At 33.8% G+C, this 24,680-nt stretch overlaps 2 protein-coding genes, 1 long non-coding RNA gene and 1 other non-coding gene across 11 annotated transcripts; 1 reads left to right on the top strand and 3 right to left on the bottom strand.

The window, feature by feature from the left end:
* Positions 1-683: 683 nt before the first annotated feature.
* LOC108467012 (uncharacterized) lies at positions 684-1,496 on the bottom strand. The gene is made up of 2 exons (XR_001868747.2): positions 1,330-1,496; positions 684-1,226 (listed from the first exon to the last, which is right to left on the bottom strand). It is a non-coding gene; the product is annotated as an uncharacterized LOC108467012 (long non-coding RNA).
* A 146-nt stretch (positions 1,497-1,642) lies between these two features.
* Positions 1,643-5,465, bottom strand: LOC108467008 (uncharacterized). 7 transcript variants are annotated; one of them, XR_008279010.1, is made up of 8 exons: positions 4,867-5,464; positions 4,621-4,743; positions 4,465-4,535; positions 3,260-3,302; positions 3,098-3,143; positions 2,946-3,017; positions 2,753-2,855; positions 1,643-1,942 (listed from the first exon to the last, which is right to left on the bottom strand). XR_008279010.1 is itself a non-coding variant. In XM_053025118.1 (8 exons), exons 1-8 carry the CDS (start codon positions 5,110-5,112, stop codon positions 1,935-1,937), a joined length of 696 nt encoding a protein of 231 aa, XP_052881078.1. In that variant the 5' UTR covers positions 5,113-5,465; the 3' UTR covers positions 1,643-1,934. The 7 variants fall into 7 exon arrangements, 5 of the variants coding, with proteins under 5 accessions (XP_052881078.1, XP_052881075.1, XP_052881076.1 ...); XM_053025118.1 differs by having other exon boundaries at positions 2,946-3,001; positions 4,867-5,465; XM_053025115.1 differs by having other exon boundaries at positions 1,643-1,938; positions 2,946-3,001; positions 4,867-5,465.
* Positions 5,466-10,068: 4,603 nt separating this feature from the next.
* LOC108467011 (potassium transporter 5-like) lies at positions 10,069-12,474 on the top strand. Of its 2 annotated transcripts, XM_017767445.2 has the most exons (5): positions 10,069-10,352; positions 10,694-11,449; positions 11,688-11,781; positions 11,865-11,927; positions 12,030-12,474. In XM_017767445.2, the coding sequence occupies exons 3-5, from the start codon at positions 11,774-11,776 to the stop codon at positions 12,316-12,318; spliced, it is 360 nt and encodes a 119-aa protein (XP_017622934.1). In that variant the 5' UTR covers positions 10,069-10,352; positions 10,694-11,449; positions 11,688-11,773; the 3' UTR covers positions 12,319-12,474. The 2 variants fall into 2 exon arrangements, with proteins under 2 accessions (XP_017622934.1, XP_052877358.1); XM_053021398.1 differs by lacking the exons at positions 11,688-11,781; positions 11,865-11,927; positions 12,030-12,474 and having other exon boundaries at positions 10,694-11,531.
* Positions 12,475-22,533: 10,059 nt separating this feature from the next.
* On the bottom strand, positions 22,534-22,640 carry LOC128289868 (small nucleolar RNA R71). The gene has a single exon (XR_008279510.1). It is a non-coding gene; the product is annotated as a small nucleolar RNA R71 (small nucleolar RNA).
* Between the last annotated feature and the right edge of the window lie 2,040 nt (positions 22,641-24,680).

The raw sequence follows: 24,680 nt of genomic DNA, 5'->3' as shown, positions 1-24,680 counted from the left end.
TCACTTGGACTTTGATCACATTCACAAATTTATTGGCATATGCTGGATAAAATAGGCATCATTACTGTTAAATGTCCATACAATTTAGACATAAAAGGGAAGGGTATCAAAATAACAAAAAGATATAAAGTAAAAGCTTAAAGTACTCACCTGTACACTTCTACTGTTGGAAAGTGTATACAATACTTCCACCCAGTAAATAAAAAATGACTAGAAAAAACAATAATAATTGAGTTTGGCGTGAATAACAATTGAACTAAATTATTATCATTTTCTGTATCGAGATGGTGTAAGCCTCTGAGTCTTTCCCAAATTTGAAAAATGAAGGGTAAAATTATACGATAAGTCTATATATTTTTCATAAATTTGACATTTAGCCTTTGTATTTTTATTTTTAAAAATTTAGTCATTTTAAATTTAGTTATTAACACTGTTTTTTTTGTTAAATCTGTTAATGCCGCATTTTAAAGTAAAAAAAAATACTCACTTACTAATCATGAAATTAAAAATAATTTTATAATAAATCTGAATTTGATAAAATAATTTTAACAGTGTTAATATTTAAACTTGAATTTTAAAATCTAAAATATAAAAAGACTAAAATCCTAAAAATAAAAAAATTACAAAAATATAGAAATTTATAATATATATTAAGAAAAAAATAAGATGCTGCAAATGCAAACTTTTGATCGCTGAGAAAATGAAATAAGGTGCCATAAAAATGGTAATGAAGAGTCAGGTAAAGATGTTCATGCACAAACACACAAATGTTGAATAATATATATGTACAACAGTTTCCTATTAAACCATCCTATTTTCCACTGGTTGCATGAAGTAAATAATTTACTTGAACCGCTCGAACACTGAAGTGACCCAAATCAACAAATATAGCCTCGGCTTCTATTGTCAAATGTCCATACAATTTAGACATAACAGGGAAGGGTATTAAAATAACAAAAAGATATAAAGTAAAAGCTAGAAGCACTCACTGGTAATGCAAAGTACTACTTCTCCAAGTGATATCCACCAGTTCTTACCGCGTCTTTTGAAGTAGTCCACTATATGCAACGGATTAAACGCACGTAACACACCCCAACCATATGTGAAGAGGTTGTACAAACCAATACCACTTAGCAAGGTAAACCACAGGCATATGATTGATGCAAGTGAATATCCCAATTTGTCAGTTCCAAATCGTTGAATGCAGAACATGATGACCAGAATTACTACAAAAATTCACGCCACAACGTTTGAATATTATTCAACCATTTTTACGTCAATACGTGTATTTATGCAGGCAAAAAATGGTTGAAGAAGGAAGAATTATACCTGAGGTAGATGGTAGTTAGCCCATATACTAGCTAAAGAGGGGCTGAGGAGGGGCGGGAGCACTTAACTTGTACAACGTAGGACATATGTAGGATCACCACTTCCAACACTAATTTATTAAAATAATATGTCTAAAGATCATGACCTTTAGCGACGCTTTTCTTGCAAACGCCGCTAAAAGTCATGATAAAAATTATTTTATTTTAATTAAATAATATTTATTTTATGTTAAATATTATATTATGTTTAATTTTGAAATTTAAACTTTAAACTATATACTTTTAAGGATAAATAAAATATTAATTAAATTAAATTTTCCATTAAAATTTAAACTTCAAAACTAAATATAAAAATTAATGAATTTAAATTTAATACATAAACATTGATTCAATAGGTAATTTAATACATAAAAAACACACACATACACAGAGACACACAAAGTATTACAATTTCTAAAACAAAATTCATCCTGGTGAGAATATAATGCCAAATCATCATCACCTCTAATTGCAATGCCTGTATATATAACTTAGTGAAGTACTTTGATCTTGATCTTGGTTAAGACTTGTTCCAGCAATAAAAAAAATTGTTAAACGGAATCTCGGTCACCTGACTGAGCAAAACAAGGAAATTAGCTATACCATCTACTGTAAAGAAAGTGAAATCAGTAAAAAGTAAACCCATTATAAAAAAACTGATGCTAGGCTAATCGTAAATTCTACTGTCGCTGTAAATAAGTGACAGGCATAAGTCTAGTTTCATGTTGATGGACTTGTAAAGGCCTCAAAAAGAAAATAAGTAGCATATATGAAAAAGACAAAAAGGGTCAAATGAAGGTTAAAGGAGATGTCATGACAAACCTCACTAGATTTGACACATTTTTACCCTTAAAGTCCAACTCTTCCTTCTCCTTATCATCCTTTTAACCTCCATGTTTTAATTATTATCTTCCCATATGATCTCCAGGACATTATCATTCACATCAACTTGCACTTAATTTTCAAGCACTGGAACACAATTCAGACATAAGTCCATAAATGAAACCATATTTTCCTACAATTCCTGTCATTGATTATAGACATATCATTTTCTATTCTTCTAGGTCTTTACTCATTCTAACCTATATAATCATTGAGAATATTCATAATTTATTGAAGCATGAAATTTTTAAAAGATACATCGATTTAAGATTTTCAAACAACAAAAATGTTTGCTTTGTATTTCTAGTCTGACTTCCTTTTGAAAGTTAACCTTTAAAATTTCTGTAGAGGATTTATCCTGAGTAGGAAATAATAAGAGCATGGTAAGATAGTCTAGGTTCTATCTATCTAACATGAGAATTGCAACAAATGATGGCTCCAAATCGTGAGTCATATAAATAAAAACATGCAAAAACATTTAATAATGAAGATAAGAGAATTACTTGTTACAACACAAGTGTGGTAGCCACCACATGCAACTTCTTCTGAATATGGCAATGTATTGATCATGGATGGCATGGTTACATTCTTGGCCTCCCCAAATCCCTAAATATTTTCATTAAGATAACATCACTCAAAAATGCCATATGATTAGAAACATTAGGTGATGTTAAAACTGACAGGTTTAGAACTTACAAGATTAGCTACCACTTTATCCCCAAACACAAACAAAGACCCAGTTTCTGCAATACCTAGACAAATTAAGATCTGAAAACAAAAGTTTGGAATATGTCCAGTAATAAGGTCATAAAAATTGATTGACCATAAGAGAAATCATTTCAAATTACCATCAATGCATGTTGAATGCAACAAGCCAGCTGCAACTCTTTTGACCTAATGCAGGGATAAATAATGAAGCCAAAGGTCCATAGTTAGCAGAAAGAAATTGACACGTCCACCGCAATTTTAGTTACACCAGTAAAAAGTTCAAAGTTACTGGTAGAGATTACCCTGAAGCCCTCTAATTTCTTTATAAGCCTTGGTGTATATTCACTGAAAAAATTATAAATATGTAAACTTAAAAATCTTTACTGTGAGAAAACAGAAAGCTGAAGATGAAATGAAAATAGAAACTCATAATAAAAATAAACAAAGAACTATTAAAAATAATCTGATTTATAAAAGGAAGAGTAAAACAAACAAATATGAAAGTGAAAGAAGGAAAGGACATTATATAAGAGGACATTATATATGCAAAGGATTTTTTTCTTTTCATTTGTGTGTGTAAAATCAGTTTAATCAACCGCACTATATTGATATGAGTTGATCAAATGGAATGGGTATAAAGAGATGACACTGATCACAAGAACCAAATAAATGAGACAAAAATTTTCATCATCAATGTAGCAACATATTGTAGTATCATTCTTCCATCCAAGAAGAAGAAAAGTCTAAATGTAGCAACATATAAAATTGAAGAGCCAAATATTGAGGTACGAATTAGCAGATTATGACACTCAGCAAGAGATTCTGAAGAAAGCTTTCTTGCATTGTACAAAGAAGGATCACAGACCATTTGGCACAATATTAGCTGTTTCAGTTTCAGATGCACAATCAATTTTCTTTCAGATTGTGAGTTCATTGCAACAAAGTAAAATATTTGGGGCAAGGCTTGCCCCATTGCGGGAATTAAAGAGAACAAATTAGAAAAATTCTGCCTATTACAAAAGAAAATTCGTCACTTGGGAGTTGGGACTTGAGAGACAGAAATAGGAATTACAAAAGAAAATGAAAAACTATCAATAGAACCAAAACCTAAAGATACACACTTTAAGTTGCATCAACTCTATTTGGGCAAATTTTTGCATTACTTCTATGAATAAACCCGACTGACCGAAGGAAATATAGTAACCCAAATGACAACCTTGACACCCCAAATCTGGTCAAGATTTTGTTTATTCACCATTCTTAACTGCACCAGTCTTTGTTAAGGCACAGCTATCACAGCATTCAAGCACATACTGCCCCCAAGGAAAGTAGCAGACACAGCTTTCAGTTCTCAAATTAATGAGATCACAGCACAAACAGTGGATAAAATGACTTCTAAGCATTCACAATCCTTATATTGCATACATTACAGAACTACAACACGCCATAGAAATGAACTACATTATCCATAAAAAGTTAATGCAGGACTTGGGGAATTATGTCTTACCAGAATTGTGCCATTTCACTATGGGGAATTTGCTGGTACATTGTTTCATAAAATATCCGCAGTGGATCCCTCTGAAATTCAACAGTGAAAACAATGATAAATTACTCAAAAATTAGGAAAATAAATCCCCCCAAAAAAATGCTTAAGTCCAGGTACCTCCTCAGGAGGATCCCTCTTCTGACCGGGCAAATCATAAACCTTTTTCTCCCGCTTCACTTCCTTCCCAGCAGCCGCTTTCTTTTCTTCCCCCTTTTTCTTCTTTTTCTTCATTTCTTTTTCCTTCAAAAATTTATAGCGGAAACAAAAATACCAAACACATTATCTTTTTTTTTTTCCTACAAATACAGAATAGAACAGAAGTCTTTTTTGACAAAGAGAAAGCAGGAAAGGAATTCCAAAAACCTTATCTGCTTTAGTAGCGGAGCTCCTTTTGGAGATTGGTTTTTTGTCTTCATCGTCGCTCTCTTCCTTCTTGGGCTTGGTCGTTTTAGTAGCGGAGCTCCTTTTAGAGATGGGTTTTTCGTCTTCATCATCAGTCTCTACCAGCTCTTCTTTCTTCACTTTGGCTTCTTTGGGACGCAATTTCGAGTTAGAAATAGCAGCATTATTGCTATTACTCGAGGGTTTCTTCTTACGATTCTCCCCCATCGAACTCAGGCTTTTGAGGTCCTAATTATCCTCTTCGGGTTCCTCCTTTTTCACTAACTTCGAGTCCTCAGATGGCATGCTTAATCTTCAAGAGAACAAACAAGTTTCTGCCTTTCTGCCCCCAAAGAAAATATACAGAAAAGGGATTGGGATTTTCCAATTGTTTCAGTGCAGAATAAATGTAAAAAATCCCTCCGAGCAGCTGGTCGGGTTTTTAGCTTGTGACAATCAGAAAATGGTTGAAGACAGGCCCTCCAAGCCCTAACCAACCACAAGTTACGGGACCTAACGGCATCGTTTAAATGTCCATGACTTAAAGTTGCCTACTTTTCTTTCTCTTCATCGTTTAAATAATTTTTTGTGGAGTTATACTTAACTTTTTGCCACCAAAATTATTTCATTTTAAATAAAACTACGCCGTTTTGCTCTGTTAAAAGTTTTTATTTTATCTACTAAAATTATTAGTTAAATAATTTTATAAAATATTTATTATTATAATTTTTTATAAATTAGTTTTTATAAATAAAAAATCAAGTACTCTGAAAATAAATATTGTGTATTTTAATAAGAAAACAAATAATTAAATGGTCAGTAGTTAATTATTAAGTTAAAATTATCTAATGTAAGCAATCAATCTCTTACATATCAAATTTTAATTTTAAATTTATATTTATAATATTTTAAATTTATATTTTTTAAATTTATAAAAAAAGAATAATATCATTGAGCATTTTAATTTTTCAAAAATAAAAAATAGTTCATGTAGTCTAATTTGATTCATTTTAATTTTTATACTTTCAAATTGGGATAAATATATCAAAGAACTTTTGATTCAATATGCAATTTGATACATGAATTTTAATTTGATGTAATTATACACATGAAACTTGAATTGTGGTTTATAAGTATACATGAAACTTTTATTTTGATTAATTGTACACATTTAAAGAAATGAAAATATTCATTTATTTTCATATCAAATTAACATAATTGTTTGAGTATGCAACATGTCAACATGAAATGTTTATAATTCAATAATATAATTAGTGATTTTATAAATTTGGATCAAATCAAACTTTTATGCTTAAAATCGCACAAAATCGTAATTTATGTATGATATTACACATTGGATTGAAGTTCATGCGTATTTTTTATATTTATCCTTTTCAATTTCAAGATTTAAGTTTTAAGCTTAACATAAACACTAGTCATTAAATTTATTAACTAAAATGTCCTAGGGTTTTTTGTGAGCATTAAACAAAAAAAACAGATAAAAATACACAATAGCATTATTATTTATACAAAGTTACATAACTTTAATAAAACAATTTCTCTATTGGAACACTCTAGTCGTTATAATGTCCACTCTGTAAGAAATTTCTTTATTATATAAACTTGGAAATTATACATAGTTCAACAAATGCTAATTAATATTTAAGCTTGCCACAATCAAAATCACCCTTTCTTAATAGCATCCCAGGTAAGAATCTGGAAAGGAAACTATATCTCTTAAGAAGTTAATAATTGTCACTTCAACCCTAACCCTTAAACCCTAAATCATAATCCCTAAAATTATAATTCATCACAAACCTTCAAATGCAAGTTAACTCTTAAACCTTAAACCCTAAACTATAGTTAACTCATAAACCTGCTTAAACCCTAAACCATATATCTTAAACCATAAACCTTAAACTTTAATAAAACAATTTTAGGGGTTATAGATTAGTGTTTATGATTTTTTGGGGTTTAAAGGTTATATGACTTTTAGCAGCGTTTTACCAAAAGCGCCGCTAATGCTCTGGTTTTTAGCGGCGTTTTACCAAAAGCGCCGCTAATGCTCTGTTTTTAGCGGCGTTTTTTACTAAAACGCCGCTGTTGCTCTATTTTTAGCGGCGTTTTTTGTAAAACGCCGCTATTGCTCTGTATTTTAAAATTTTTGCGGCGTTTTTTCAAAAAACGCCGCTAAAAACGCCGCTAAAGCCCTATTTTCCTGTAGTGACTAAGTATGAGGGGCAGGTTTATATACCAGAAATCAACTACATGCTCATGATTGCTTGTGTTGCAGTCACTATTGGGTTCAGAACCACAGAAAATATTGGTCATGCCTATGGTAATTAAGCTCGTAACCCAAATTTCAACAAATTTGAAATGCAAAACTTAAAATTTTATTTTGAAGTTTATTTGTGTATATGAATTGTAGTTAACTGAAATTAATATCAAGGATAACACTTCATTTCTCTTGGGTTTACAGGAATTGCTATTGTAACTGTAATGGTAATCACAACATGTATGGTTACTCTTATCATGCTTGTTATATGGAAGACAAACATATTATGGATTGCTCTCTTCTGTGTGTTCTTCGGCACTATAGATACCATATATCTCTCATCAGTCTTGTATAAATTCCTTGAAGGTGGCTACCTTCCACTGGTCTTCTCACTTATCCTAATGACAATCATGGGAATATGGCACTACGTCCACCAAAAAAAATACGAATTTGAGATCAACAATAAGGTTTCAAACGAATACATTAAGCAACTGGGAGAAGATCCAAGGATAAACCGGGTACCAGGAATTGGTCTTTTGTACTCAGAGTTGGTTCAAGGCATACCTCCCATCTTCTCTCATTTCATTTCCAGCATTCCTTCCATCCATTCAGTTCTAGTCTTTGTCTCCATTAAGAAACTTCCAATCAGTAAGGTAACACCAGAGGAGCGTTTTCTCTTCAGACATGTGGAACCAAGAGAGTATCGAATGTTCCGTTGTGTTGTAAGATATGGTTATAAGTGTCGAAACCATTTTTTTAAAAAACGGGGATCGACTTTGTTTTGAAAGTGAAAATTAAAACGGGAGTCGCCACCGATCTTTATTGGGCGTGATCGGATCACCCTTGTTTTAATAAAACATTTTAGTTTACTAAAACGATATTTTGGTTTACGAAATTTGAGAAAACGGGTTCGGGAGTCGGTTACGTACGAGGAAGGATTAGCGCCCTCATAACGCCCAAAATTGGTACCTAATTGATTAATTAATGTCTTAATATCGAAAATTGAAAAGCTTTAAAATAAATTTTGAAATACGATCCCTTTTTATGAATGTTTAGCTAACTTGAAGTGGATATTAAGATTCTCTTATTTTGAAGGAGTAAAATATCACATCCAACACGTAGGACACGACATTTCCAACCTTCGATACCCAAAATCATCTCATGATTTCCAAATCTCATGCATTGAAATTTTAAAAAGGATATCCGTTTATTCGGTCAAATGATAAATCGAAACCCAACACGTAGGGCATGATTTCTCGAAATTTCCAAACACGAAATATTGCCTTATTTGCAAAAAATCTTATCTCAAGGTAATAAGATGTCACATCCAGTAAGTTAGGACACAACACCTAAAATCTCAGAGAGTAAGCATTTTATTTAAAACTCGTATTATGATTTAAAAGAATATGCCGTTATTTAGGTTAAATGAGAAAAATCGAAACCCAGTAAGTTAGGACACGATTTTCTTGAATTTCCAAGAACGGAATATTGCCTTATTTTATTTTTGTATATTCAAATAAATATGTATACAATGTTTAAAACCATGCATATCATTTGAGTTTCAGTGTAAAGAATGAACCTTTAACATGGCTCATGATATGATTGGAATAATAATAGAATGATAACACGAATAAACAACATAACGACTTATCTATAATAATAAAACAATGAGTATGCGGGGCAATTAGCAACTAAATCTAATATTAATTAAACCATGATATACATAAGAATAATAATGAAAGAAAGTGGAATATGTATAAAAAATGAATATGAAAACATCAAAAGAAATAAATAAATAACAAAGAAGGGTTAAAATAATATAACAATGACGATAGTAAGATTTGGTGAAAACATGAGATTATAAACAATCATATTTAAGAAATATATGTAATAATGAACAAAAAGAAAAAAAATCGAAATTATATAAATAAATAAATCAAACAACTTGAAGTAATACAAAATTTAAGGATAAATAGGTGTGCGATAATATTACATTTAGAAATAAAAATAACAAACAAATAGTTAAAGTAATGTTGGATAATAATCTAGGTAGAGTATTAAAAGGAATAATAATAAAAATACTATGATAGTAATGATGACAATATTAATAATCAAATTGCAACAACAAAACAAATAAAGTGGCTCAAAATAAAATAAAAATCAAAATAGGAGGTGCATAATAATAAAAGATAAAATATAACATGAAGATAATAATAATAATAATAATAATAATAATAATAATAATAATAATAATAATAATAATAATAATAATAATAATAATACGCAGAGAGAAAACACAAATAATCTAGATTTTAAAATATACGTGTATATATATACATATATATAAAAGTACTTAAATGGAATATTATACAAAATGTTAGGATAATATAACATGAAAATTCCAAAACAATGATTTTTCAACAAGGCAAAACCAATAAAGCAATCTCGGCAAAAAGAGGAAAAAAATAAATAAATAAAAATAGTAATAAAAAATAAAAAAATTGAATGAATCCTTTTGGAAATAAGTATTGAATAGATAATAAGCCTAATTAAAATAAATTTAAAATAAAAGGGGTAATCTGAAAATAAAGAAACCAACATGGGGGACCACTGTGTAAGGTGCGCAAATGCACAAGGACTAAAACTGAAAATAATCCAGGTCCCATAATGTAGTGCTTAGACGCGGACCGAATTGCCAACATGCGTAAATTTTGAAGCCAAATTAAAAAAAGGAAGTGAAATAAATAAGGCATGGTTGAGTGCTTGCACAAAGGGGGAGGACTCAATGTGAAATTCCCCTATTTTCAACTTAAAAGGCGCAGATCAGGCCTGTTAAACAAGTTGAAATGCGGGCCTTCCTTTTTACAAATAATTTAAAACCCCTTTTTTATTCCCTTTTTCAAATGCAGCCACCTTTTAACTAAAAAAATCTATAACCCTAAAATCAATTAAACATTGCAGCAAAAAAACAAAAAAGGAAAGAAAAAGGGGAAACCCAAAATGTTTGCCCCCATTTGGTCTGCTGTTCAACCACCATCAGTCCACCATGAACGATGGATGGTGGTCTACCAAAGCGTTCCCCTTATGCCTTCATTTAAAGCCCAGCCTCAAGGCTCATCAATTTCGGCCTCAAAACCCCTCTCAACCTTTGACGTCGGTGAAGAAGACGAGGATTTGGTGGCTCGTTCTCAAAGTAAGTCTTCTATCTTCTCTTTATTATACTAAAACGCATGCAGAGCAAAAAAAAAAAATGAAATAGACCCGAGAAAAACAATGTACAAGACTTTTGAAATCCCTTTTTTTCTTTTTGATTGCTCTTTTTTTTTATATTTCAATCTTTGTGTGTATAAAAATACAATGTTTTTTTTATTCCCAAAAAAATTCCCCTATTTTCAATCGGTTCCCTCTCCCCAAAATACAATCGATCCCCCCTTTCAAAATTTCTCCCTTCGGTTTTATAACCGATTACAATAACAATAAAAAATGCTCTCATTCCTCTGTTGTGGCTGCTATTTTTGTTGTTTGTGTTTGCAGGGTATGGGCGTGTCAGACGCATGGAGGGAGCATATGCCGGTGGTGGTGCGCGAGGCGGCCATTGGTTGGCTTAGTGTGCTGCTGAGGCTTGAGGGCTGCTGCTGTTTTCTCTTCTCTGCAGGGGGCTAAGATTTGGGCTTTAGGGTTTGTATTTAATTGGGTTTGGTCTTTTAGTTTGGGGTGGGCATAATTGGGCCTGTACAATAAGGATTTCATGGGAACACCTGTAGAGTTTGAGCAACAACTGGTTGAGAAGTTGAAGGAATTCATCCGTCATGAATATTTCATAGCTGAAGGAGAGGCCGTTGCTGTAGAGAACCCGCCCCAGAGCTCCAATATTCTAATAAATCAAGGAAAAGACAAAGGAAGTAGTAGAAGGGTAGTTTTTGTAGAGGAAACACTAAACCAGCTTAACCAATCTTGTCGTTCCTCAGCCTCCATCCAGTCATTCAATGAGGCCAAATCAAATAACTCGTTGAGTGGGATTGTTTCAGCAGCACCACCCATACTGGTAGCTGAAGAAGAGATTCAGTTTGTTCAGAAAGTAAAGGATGAAGGAATTATTTACCTCCTAGGAGAAGCTGAAGTGATAGCTAAATCCGATTCTTCCTATACAAAAAGGATGATTGTGGATTATGGGTATAATTTTCTGAGGAGAAACTTCAGGCAAGGGGAGAAAGTGATGATGATACCACAAACCAGACTTCTAAGGGTTGGAATGACATACGAGATTTAGAGGACTTGATGAAATGATAAGTGAGTTTACATATAATATATATGTAAGTATAGTGCAGTAGCTTTGTCAATAAAATATATCTTTGCTTCGGGTAAATTAAAATTACAATGCTGCTACACACGCAGTTGTTAAGCACAACACATTTATGACACCCATATGTTATATGATCTTTTATATTTTGTTTTCTTCTATTTAGACTTTGTCTATAATTTCAAGATAATGCTAAAACAAACAAAACAAATTTTTTGAGTATTGCAGTTTTCTTCTTTTGAGTGCTACAGTTTTGGGGAAATTGAAAGATTTCTTGGAAGTCATGGCAGAAGCTAATAAAAGGCTGGAGCTTGATGCAAAGGTTTTTTCTTTTTTTTGTCAATTTTGTCATCAGTAAACACTCTTTTTAATTTCTAAACTATGTTCTTGTTTATCATAATGTAGAATAATTCTCAAGCATATGATATTGAAGTACTCAATGGGAATGATTCTGAAGTCATTGAAATGGTAACATTAAAATTGAACTCTCCTTCACTCTCTCTTGAATTGTGCACATCGAAGAGTATATGAGTTTGTTAATATGTTTTGGTTGCATATTGTAAAACAAAGTTTGATGTTAGGTGTAGCTGATCTTCACATACCTCAAGCTCTGGCTGCTGCTGAATCTGCAATTGCTGGCAATCAGCCACCAATTATGGTAGCTGGCAATAGTAGTAGTAGCGAAACAGAATCAGATGATAGCAGTGATGAGGAAAGCTATGATGATGGTAATGATGATAAGGAAACATCTTGTCCAACGGAACATGAAAAATCCAACACAGTCAACGAGGATGCTGTCCGTAAAGCAACAGGAAAAAGTCGATCAAAGAAGCGGACAAGGATAGTTGAGCTCTCTTGAAAACAATATTTATTTGGTTGGTCAATAAGTAATGTAGAAATTTCTGAACTATTATATTCCGAAGAATCTCAAATGACCTGTTGAATTTTCCTGCTAGTGTTGTTGTCCTTGTATTGAATTTTAATCGCAAAGTGAATCATTGAGATGCAAGTTAAATTGGTGCCAACTTCAGTTTTAAAGCAATCACCCTCATTTTCCAATGCTAAAATCAGTAGTGAACATTTGGTGTAGCATTTATAGAATTCTCAGAAACCAGATTTAGTTGAACAAGTGAAATGGATGGAGATGTTTCAAATACCTTGAGACAAAATTACTTGGATAAAATTAATGTTAAACTAAACCCCAACTTTTTTATTCTTTGGTGCGTGCAATAAAGACCATGATTTGTAAATAAAAAAGAATGATGTTTGTGCAACTTTCTATCCTCTCTGTTAGAATTAAGTGATCCAAATTCTTATTTAAATAAAATACGATGGAAAATAAAATAAAAGTAAAATCCATATAGAACTAGACTTCTTTTATTTTATTTTAGAATAAGGTTTTTAAACTTTATTAAACTCCATCTATTTTATATTGATTAGGATAAGGTGTTTCAATCCTACTAAAATATGGCTTTGCAAGCTTATAAATAGACATAGTCTATTCCTCTTGTATTTGATTCAAATTTTTCGACATAGTGAATTTTCTTCTCCTCTGCCGGTGGTTTTTTTTCCGAAAGGGTTTCCACGTAAAATTTGTGTGTTCTTTATTTTATTTATTTTATTTTATTTTTATTTTTCACAAATTGGTATCTGAGCTTCCGGGTTATTCATCTCGATCACGGTAATGGCGTATTTGAAGTATGAAGTTCCGCTGTTGGATCGCAACACCAGATTTGCGTTGTGGCAAATTAAGATGCAAGCAGTTCTTGCACAGATGGATCTGGAGGATGCCCTGCTAGGGATAGATAAGATGCCTTCGACATTAACAGACGAAGAGAAGAAGCGTAAGGATCGAAAGGCATTAACACAATTACATCTGCATTTCTCCAACGAAATTTTGCAGGATGTGATGAAAGAGAAAACTGCCGTTGCATTATGAAAGAGGCTAGAACAAATATGTATGTCGAAAACTCTAACAAGCAACTTGCGTATGAAGCTGCTTCTTTATGCTCATCGTTTGGAGGAAGGTGCGTATGTACACGAACACTTAACAGTGTTTAAAGAAATTCTCTCAAACTTGGAGGCCATGGAGGTTCAGTATGATAAGGAAGATCTAGGGTTGATTCTACTTTGTTCGTTGCCTCCGTCTTATTCAACCTTTAGAGACACGATTTTATATAGCCGCGAGTCTCTCACAGTTGATGAAGTTTATGATTCTTTAACCTCGTATGATAAGATGAAACATTTTGTGGTTAAACCCGACTCTCAAGGAGAGGGTCTCCTTGTTCGTAGGAGACAAAATCGAAATGTTGATGATGATCATGGTAGGACACAGGAACGGAATCCTCATGGTAAATCTAAGGGTAGATCGAAGTCTTCAAACAAAGGTAAAACTTGCAACTTCTGCAAGAAGAAAGGGCACATTAAATCTGAGTGCTATAAGCTACAAAATAAGATTAAAAGAGAGGCTGCAAATCAAAAGGGAAAACAACCAGAAATTCCGGTGAAGCTGATGTTGTAGAAAACTACAGCGATGGTGAACTTCTAGTCGCTTCTGTTAATGATTCTAAAGTAAGCGATGAGTGGATACTTGATTCAGGCTGCACCTTCCACATGAGTCCCAATCGGGATTGGTTTATAATTTACGAAACAATATCTGAAGGTGTTGTTTTGATGGTAAATAATGCTTCATGTAAAATCGCAGGTGTTGGAACAATTAAAGTTAAGATGTTTGATGGAGTTGTCAGAACACTTAGTGACGTGCGGCATGTTCCAGAATTGAAAAGAAATTTAATTTCGTCGAGTACTCTTGATTCAAAAGGGTACAGATACACAGCTGAAAGTGGAGTTTTAAATATTTCCAAAGGGTCCCTTGTTGTGATGAAAGGGCAGAGAAAGATTGCCAAGTTATATGTTTTACAGGGTTCTACTGTTACTGGTGATGTAGCTATAGCTTCCTCTTCCTTGTCAGATGATGATATTACTAAACTTTGGCATATGCACCTAGGGTATATGAGTGAGAATGGTATGGCAGAATTAAGTAAAAGAGGACTTCTTAATGGGCAAGGAATTTGCAAACTGAATTTCTGTGAACACTGTGTTTTTGGGAAGCAAAAGAGAGTTCGATTCACTAGAGGAATCCATAACACGAAAGGAACGTTGGAGTATATTCATTTTGATCTGTGGGGGCCATCCAGAGTGCCTTCGAGAAGTGGAGCTAATTATATGCTAATATTTATTGATGATTTTTCCAGAAAAGTTTGGGCGTTTTTCCTAAAGCAGAAAAGCGATGTGTTTTCCGTATTTAAGTCTTGGAAAATTATGATTGAAAAACAGAAGGGAAAACAAATAAAATACCTCCGCATAGACAATGGCTTAGAGTTTTGTTCTGATGAGTTTAATAGATTGTGCAAGTTAGAAGGGATCATGAGACACTTGATAGTTCGTTATACTCCACAGCAAAACGGCATTGCAAAACGAATGAACAGAACGATCATGGAGAAGGTTCGATGTATGTTGTCAAATGCCAACTTACCGAAGCCATTTTGGGCAGAAGCAGCCTCTACTGCATATTTTTTTATCAACCGATCTCCATCCGTTGCCATTGAGAAAAAGACTCCACAATAGGTATGGTCTGGTAATCCTGCTAATTATTTTGATTTAAAGATTTTTGGGTGTCCTGCGTATCATCATGTTGATAATGGAAAATTGGAACCGAGATCTATTAAATGCATTTTTCTTGGTTATAAAGCTGGTGTAAAAGGGTATAAGTTATGGTATTCTGAAAATAGAAAAGTTGTGATTAGCAGAGATGTTTTTTTTGATGAAACTGCTATGCTACCTAACTTATCTCTTAAAGACTCTTCCAATAAAGAAAATCAAAAGCGGTGGAGCATCGATTAATCTGAGTCAACTCCTCAAGCCGAACAAAATTGAGAATAGAGTTGCTTCTTCACCACAATACTCTATCTCCAAAAAAGAACTAGAAGAGAAATTAAACCTCCAAAGAAGTATGCCGAGGTTAATCTAGTTGCTTATGCTTTAAATGTGGCTGAAGATATAGATGCAAATCAAGAGCCATCTAATTATTCTGAGGCGGTTAGCTGTAAAGACTCAGAAAAATGGATGTTTGCTATGCAAGAAGAGATGGAATCACTGCACAAAAACAGAACATGGGACCTTGTGAAACTTCCTAAAGGTAAAAAGGCTGTTTGTTGTAAATGGGTGTTTAAAAAGAAAGAAGGGACTGTAGGAGTTGAAGAACCCAGATATAAAGCAAAGCTTGTTGCAAAGGGTTACAGTCAAATTCCAGGAGTGGACTTCACAGATGTGTTCTCTCCAGTTGTTAAGCATAGTTTGATTCGAGCTTTGCTTGGTATTGTGGCCATACATGATTTGGAGCTTGAGCAGTTAGATGTAAAACGCATTTGCATGGAGAACTTGAGGAAGATGTTTATATGCAACAACGAGAGGGTTTTATAGTCTCGTAAAAATAGGACTATGTTTGCCTCTTGAAAAAGTCCCTTTACGGTTTGAAACAGTCACCAAGACAAAGGGTACAAGAGGTTTGATTCCTTTATGACTTCTCATGATTTCAAAAGAAGTAGTTTAGATAGTTGCGTTTACTTTAAGAAAAAAGTTGATGGTTCTTTTGTGTATCTACTTCTTTATGTTGATGACATGTTGATAGCAAAGAAAAGATAAAGGAGAGATAAGAAAGGTTAAAGCCCAACTAAGTGAAGAATTTGAGATAAAAGATTTAGGACCAAACAAAGAAGATACTTAGTATGGAGATTCTCGAGATAGAAAAGCAAGTAAATTGTACCTAAGTTAGAAGGGGTACATTGAGAAAGTTCTTTTGAGTTCAATATACTGAGTGCTAAGCTGTTAGTACTCCTTTAGCGACCATTTCGGACTTTCATCGGCCTTGTCTCCTCAATCAGATGATGGGATTGAGTACATGTCACATGTTCCATACTCTAGTGCAGTGGGATCTCTCATGTATGTTATGGTTTGTTCACGTCCAGATTTATCATATGCAGTCAGTGCAGTTAGCAGATATATGGCAAATCCCGATAAAGAACATTTGAAAGCAGTTTAGTGGATTTTAAGATACTTACGAGGCACTACTGATGTTTGCTTACAGTTTGGAAGAACTAAAGATGGAGTTATAGGGTATGTTGATACTGATTTTCTTTGGAGACCTTGATAGAAGAAGATCTCTCACAAAGTTACGTCTTTACAATCGGAGGTTGTGCAATTAGTTGGAAAGCCACTTTGCGAACTACGCTTGCTTTGTCTACCATCGAAAGTGAGTACATGGCGATTAATGAGGCTTGTAAAGAAGCTATTTGGTTGAAGGACTATTTAGTGAACTCAATGAAGACCTTCAAATCAAGACAAGATTTTATGACAATCAGAGTGCCATCTTTCTTACAAAAGATCAAATGTTTCATGAGAGAACAAAACACATTGATATTCGGTATCATTTTGTTCGTGATATTATTGCTCGTGGTGATATTGTTGTGAGCAAAATTAGTACTCATGAAAATCCTGCAGATATGATGACTAAGTCACTTCCTATAACCAAGTTTAAGCATTGCTTAGACTTGGTTGGTGTTCATTGTTGAAGTTAAACCCTTAAGGGGTTTTATGGAAGAGGTGGAGAACTTGTTTATTGAAAGTTAGCGATGAAGAACTTGTTCATTGAGAATTTGTGTCAAGGTGGAGATTGTTAGAATTAAGTGACCCAAATTCTTATTTAAATAAAATACGATGGAAAATAAAATAAAAGTAAAATCCATATAGAACTAGACTTCTTTTATTTTATTTTAGAATAAGGTTTTTAAACCTTATTAAACTCCATCTATTTTATATTGATTAGGATAAGGTCTTTCAATCCTACTAGAATATGGCTTTGCAAGCCTATAAATAGACATAGTCTATTCCTCTTGTATTTGATTCAAATTTTTTGACATAGTGAATTTTCTTCTCCTCTGCCCGTGGTTTTTTTCCCGAAAGGGTTTCCACGTAAAATTTGTGTGTTCTTTATTTTATTTTATTTTTATTTTTCACACTCTCCATAGCAAATCTTCCTTGCTAAACTGAGTGCTTCGAGCCTAATAAGCTCAACTAAAGCATCAAGGTAATGGCCACTACATATTACATGTTCCGTAAATATTTTATTGTAAGACGATTATAAATTACACATATCCATAGATAATATGTAGATTATAATTTGATGATGATAGTGACTAATTGTAAAGCCTGCTAAGACTACTATCTTCATGTGGACTTTGATCATATTCACAAATTTATTGGCATATGCAGGATGAAATAGGCATCATTACTTTGAAATGTCCATACAATTTAGACATAAAAGGGAAGGGTATCAAAATTACAAAAAAGATATAAAGTAAAAGCTGGAAGCACTCACCTGTCATGCAAAGTACTACTCCTCCAAGTGATATCCACCTGCCCTTATCGCGTCTTTTGAAGTAATCCACTATATTTGTAACATCCCAAACCTGGCTTAGACATTATGGCCAAATCTGGCGATATCACATGTGAGTGGTTTCTTTAAAAACCGTTTCGAATCAGGAAAACTGTTCAAATTGTTATCTTTTTCTTAGTCGATATCGTATAACAGTCAAATTATTTGAAAACATTTCTTTATCATGGAAGCTTTTGAAACCAATTTATTTTTTATTTTGAAAACTCTTAGTTTATTTTAGGAAAACCATACTTGGGCGTTGAAGCTTATAATTCATGTTCTCAATTCAAAAACCCAAATTAAAAACCAAAAGTCCAAGTCCAAAATTACATCAAAATATTCCCGAAATAATGAATAAAACAAAAGCAGCAAGTTTATAAACCAAATATATGTGAGCGTGGTCACTATCGAGTCCTCCACTGCACCGATTCACCTACTGTTGGGGATTACCTGAACAGATAAAAAAAATAAAGGTGAGTTTTCGCAAACCTAGTGTGTACATCCCCACAATTTAGCATACATACAAACATGTATCAGAGTATAGTCATAACTCGGGCTTAAACCATTTATATAGAATCGGTGTGGGCCTTGGCCCACTCAGAAACAGAATTAGATACAAACTTAGGGCCTTAGTCCATCTCAGATATAGCATGCATAACAGATCAGAATAACAGAAACATGTCTACCAACCCTGCACACCAACTCCGTCCAACCCAACACACTATGTGGGGATAAAATCGACCCACTCATCCCTGCACACCAAATATGGGGATAAAATCAACCCATCCAACCCTACACACCATAGAGTACCGTAATGCTGCACATGTCATAAATATGCAGCTTAGCTGCCAGATAACAAGCTTATGAAGCCTTTCAGTAACTTCCTTCACTTCATCAAACCTACCCCGATGCAATGCATCATACAAGAATGGCATGCTATAATGCAGATTAACAGACATATACTTATAATTAGAATAGAACATATATACATACTAAGTGTAACATGTTATCACATACATCACAATATCATATCACATAACAGAGGTCCAAATAATGCTTACTGACCCTACTACATGTCACAGTCGTCTTGGACGACCCGTGCAACCTTTCAAAATATTTAAAAAAAATGGGCTCACATGCCCATGTGTCCAGCTCATGTGGGCCCGCATGCTTGTGTGGCCCACACGGCCCAATTGGTCGAGCCCATGTCTTGCACACGGCTTTGCTAGCCATCACATGGTTGTGTCCGTAGTGCCCATGTCACATTCGCACGACCTGGTTCGTCGATCACACGTCGGTGTACTACGACACGGCATACCACACGGATGACCACACGCCCGTGTGACGTTGACAGAATCATTTTTTACTTTCAGTGATTCTCATTTTCTACGCAGTCGGAGTACACACCTGGTTTCGATTGAAGCCTCAAAGATCACCGAGTACTCTGGAACCTACAATGAACAATAACCCTTAAATAAACGTTCTCAACGCACACTTAAATCGAAACTAAACCGAGATTTTTCTCCAAAAATGTAACCATGCTTACCTTCAATCGAATACTAGAGATGTCGTAACCCCGCGACAACGATTGGAATCCTACAGCAGCTTAAAAGCCTCCTAACCAAAAATAGAACCCCGTTAGGGAAAAGAACGTTCAACTAAATGATGATTATAACAATAAAACTTATCGAACCCGCGTCCCAAAGATGTATAACAAAACTATTTGAAGAAAGAAACAAAAGAAGAGGAGAAACAAAATAGTAGAATTTCGACAGCAAAAGAGATAATGGAAGGGAAAATCGGCAGGAAAAGAGAAGAGAAGGAGAAGGAGATAGCCAAATTTTACAGAGGAAGGAAGCAGTGTTGAACAGAAACTATTAACCCCTTAACTCTCTCCACCAAATTCCCCACTATTCAGACTTCCAATCCAACTCAAACTCTCTTCTAAGTGATTGAGCATAAAAATAATGCCCACACCACGAATCGAACACAGAACCTCCAACATACTAACACACAGCTTAACCACTAGACCAGCAAGCCCATTCTAATAAGCTTTTACAAATAAGTACGTATTTACCAAATAACCAAATACCAGGTTTCATTCAAATAAAAACCAAAATTTTGCCAAAGCTAGGTTTAGAACTTAGGACCTCACACACATACCCAAAATACTTAACCACTGAAGCAGATACACACTTGTACCAAATTCTAACAGAATCAGAAATATAGATTTTGGGGTGTTACAATATACAACAAATTAAATGCACGTAATACACCCCAACCATATGTGAAGAGGTTGTACAAACCAATACCACTTAGCAAGGTAAACCACAAGCATATATGATTGGGGCAAATGGATATCCCACTTTGTCAGTTCCAAATTGTTGAATGCAGAATGTAATGACTAGAATTACTACAGAAATTCCCACTATAGCGTTTGAAAATTATTCAATCATTTTTATGTCAATACGTGTATTTATGCAGGCAAAAAATGGTTGAAGAAGGAAGAGTTATACCTAAGATAGATGGCAGTTGCCCATATGCTAGCTAAATAGGGGTTGAAGATAGGCGGGAGCATTTACCTAGTGGAGACTGTGCCGAATTTTGATAAGCCATAAAAGTAACATGTTTTAATCCTATTCTTGATGCGTTTTTGGATGATTTATTATATAATTGAGTGAATTTGATGCTCCTAACTCTTTAATTTCATGTTTATATACTTAGGAGAGCATAAGGGAGCAAAATGAGTGGAAAATGGGCCAAAATCGGACAAAACAAGCTATTTTCAGGAGCCACATAGCCTGGACATTCCCACACGGGCTGAGTTCACATAGGTTGGCCACACGCCCATGTGCCAGCCCATGTCGATATCGCTCTCTGTTTCACAAACACTCAAAAAAATCAAATTTTTAGGGTTTTTGAGCATTCTAAAGTCTATAAATACACACTAGAAGAGGATCTAAAAGAGCACGCAAAGTAGAACGAAGAAAATACTCGAAGAACGCCATTAGAATCAACTCATAAGTAGGATCTCCTTCAAGATTGAATATCTCCATTCAATTTCTCTAGAAGTTTTTGGGTTTCTTTATGTTTTGTTGTTTTCCTAAATTTGAGATGTTTTCCTCGCAAAGTATGAACTAAATTCCCTATACACCTAAAGAATATGAAACCTATGATGGATCTTATTATTTAATTTTCTAGATTATATGATAAATATTTGTTCTTGTTCTCAATTATGTACGCTTATTTCTTGCTTTAATATTTTTCGAATATTAATTTAAGTGTGATGTGCTTATTTCAGTAGAGCAAAAGTCCCTGTTTAAGAGTAGATATGGCATAATTGAGTGGAGTTACATACAATCCTAGAAATAGGACAACATAAATCTATCAATTAGAGTCAAATCTAATAGGGGAATCTATAGATTGAGTTACTGCGACAATAGGGGTTTTAATTAGAAAGAGATTTTAATTAATCAACTTAGAGTCAATTGTTCTTACTCTCAAAAGAGATATTAATATAATTTAGGGATTTCTACAAATTAAGACAAGTGAGCAAATCGTTTAATTCATATTCAGAATAATAAGTGAAGTCTAGGTGGATTCTTTCCTGGGTATTGTCTTTTCTTTTGATTATAATCAAGTACTTTCTCATTCTATTCTCTGTCGCGTTCTTAATAATTAGTTTAGTTAAATTTAGATTAAAATATCCCCTTTAATTTATAGGCTAGATAATAAAAAGATAGTAATTACTAGTACTTTTAGTCATCATGGATACAATATTCCCGACTTACCATAGCTATATTACTATACGATAGGTGCGTTTGCCTTTGTCATAAGTTTAGTTAGTTTAGTGACGTCATCAAGTTTTTGGCGTCGTTGCCGGGGACTAAGATATTAGGAACATTAAATTTTAATTAATTTAGCCATTTTTACTTTCATTGCATTTTGTTCTTGTTTTTAGTTTAATTTTTGTTTTTCTAATTTTTCTTTTGTTTGCTTTTGACATGTTCCTTTAGTATATGACTAGAAGAAACCCATCAGGACCTTTAGTATTCGATAGTGAGATCGAAAGTACAGCTCATAGAAACCATAGAGAAGCGAGACAAAATCGATAAAGTACAGTGGAAGAGCAAGAGGATATCATTACTATTATCGAGGAGATGGCTGAAAATCAGAATAATCAGCTACCTCCTATGGTTGCCGCAAATCCTGCTTCTCGTACCATGTACGATTATGCCAAGCCCAATTTAACTAGGGCTGAATCGAGTATTGTGAGACCTGTAATTGCTGCGAATAACTTCAAACTGAAGTCGAACACTATTCAGATGATCTGACAATTTGTTCAGTTTGATGGTTTGCAATATGATGATCCAAACACTCATTTGGCTAACTTTTTGGAATTCTGCGACACTTTTAAAATAAATGGCATTTCTGACGATGCCATTCGGCTACGTTGTTTCCATTCTCATTAAGAAATAATGCTAAACAGTGGTTGAACTCCCTACTACAAGGTTCTATCACTACATGGGAGCAAATACCGAAAGTTTTTTACTAAAGTATTTCCCGCCGGCTAAGACGACTAAGCTGAGGAATGATATATCTTCCTTCGTACAAATGGATTTAGAAACTCTATATGATGCATGTGAGAGATATAGGGACTTATTGAGAAGGTTCCCTCACTATAGGTTCCCTTTATGGTTACAAGTTCAAACCTTCTACAATGGTTTGAACCCCTTAATTAGGCAGTTAATCTACCCAGCTGTTGATGGGACTTTGAATAACAAAACACATGAAATGGCTTATGATTTTATAGAAGAAATGTCACTGAATAATTATCAATGGCAAATCATGAGAACGAAGCCGATGAAAGCAGTCGGTGTTTTCAACCTAGATACAGTCACCATGTTATCAAACCAGGTAAAATTTTTAAATAAGAAAATTGATGGTTTATATGGTTCTAAGTAGGTACATCTGGTGATGCAATGCGATACGAATGGAAGAGGGATAAACAATCTAGAATGTCTATCCTACAGCCTTAGCATAGAGAACGAACAAATTAACTATATAAGTAATAATTCTAGACCTCAGAATAATCCCTATAGTAACACTTATAATGCATGTTGGAGGAACCATCCCAATTTCTCTTGGGATGGTCAAGGAAATCAGAGACCACAACCCCCTCCTGGCTTCCAACAACAACCTTACCAGCAAAAAAAGAAGCCGAACCTAGAGGAGATGCTGACGAAGTTTATTTTGATGACAGAAACCCATTTCCAAAACACCGAAACCGCACTAAAAAATCAACAAGCATCAATTCAAAGGCTCAAGAATCAAATTGGTCAGCTTGCTAAGCTGATTTCAGAAAGACAACAACGTAGATTACCCAGCAACACTGAAACTAACCCAAGAGAGTAGCTTCATAGAATTATGGTTCGAGATGAAGAACGGTTCATTGAACCTGAACCAGAACTAAGGCAAGAAAGTGCAGTAAGTCAAGGTAAGGTTTAGGTAAGCCACAGTGAACAAAAATTGGTAGACAAAGAATATAAACCTCGTGTGCCATATCTAGATGCGACAAAAAAATACCACACAAATGAACAATTTGGTAAATTTCTTAAACTTCTTAAAAAATTACATATTAACTTGTTGTTTATTGAAACTCTTTCGCAGATGCCCAATTCAGTAAAATGTTTAAAGGAGCTTTTGGCAAACAAACGAAAGTTGGGTGATTCATCACATGTGGAGCTAAACGCAATTTGCTCAGCTATCTTACAGAACAAACTACCCAACAAATTGAAATATCTAGGGAGTTTTACTATTTATTGTTTAATTGGCAGTTTAAGTGTTAATAATGCTTTAGCTGATTTAGGGGCAAGTATTAATGTCATGCCCTATAAAATGTTTAAACAACTAGGTCTTGGGAAACCCAAACAAACTAAGATGAGCATTCAATTGGAAGATAGAACCATTAGATTTCCTAGGGGTATTGTTGAAGAAGTATTTGTTAAAATTGATAAATTCATATTCTCAGTTGATTTTGTTGTTCTGGACATGGATAAGGATAGTGACGTACCCTTAATTCTAGGTCTGACCTCTTTAGCAACTGTAGAACCATCATTGATGTTGGTACAGGTGAATTGATACTTCGTGTAGGTGATGACACGATTAAACTCCAAGCTCGTGATTCTACTAAGATATCTAGTGATCGAGATGATTATACAATATAACAGTCTGGTTTTAACTAAATTAGAACAGTGGTTTTAGAACCAAAAATCTGAGGTTGTAAAATTATTTTAATATTATTTTTTGTGTTTACAGCATGTGAATATATATGTGTGAAAATTTCGTGAGCTAATTTTAGCGTTTAAGTGGTTAATTTGTGAAGATGACTTAATCGCGTAAAATGCAAAAGTTGCATTCAATATGATAAATGTGTCTATTTGCTATGGCTTATTAAATGTGAGGTCCTTATGTTTTAAATAGACCATTTATAGTGGGAATGGACATAAATGGGCATAAATTTTATGTTTATTAATGTTTTAAATCAAGGTCAAAATTGTAAATTAGTAATTAATTTATGTTTTAATTAAAACAAAACAAAATGTTCATCATTTCATGCATTCATCAACCGAAATATCAAAGAAGAAGAAGAACATTTAGGGCTTGAACTTTCGGCACCTTTAATCCTTGATTAAGATATGATTTTTGATCGGTTTTTAATGATTTCT

This window comes from Gossypium arboreum, chromosome 2 (genome assembly GCF_025698485.1).
Source record: "Gossypium arboreum isolate Shixiya-1 chromosome 2, ASM2569848v2, whole genome shotgun sequence".
Lineage (NCBI taxonomy): Eukaryota > Viridiplantae > Streptophyta > Magnoliopsida > Malvales > Malvaceae > Gossypium > Gossypium arboreum.
Note: the sequence above shows the minus strand (reverse complement) of the source record. Positions and strands in the feature narration are given on the sequence as shown.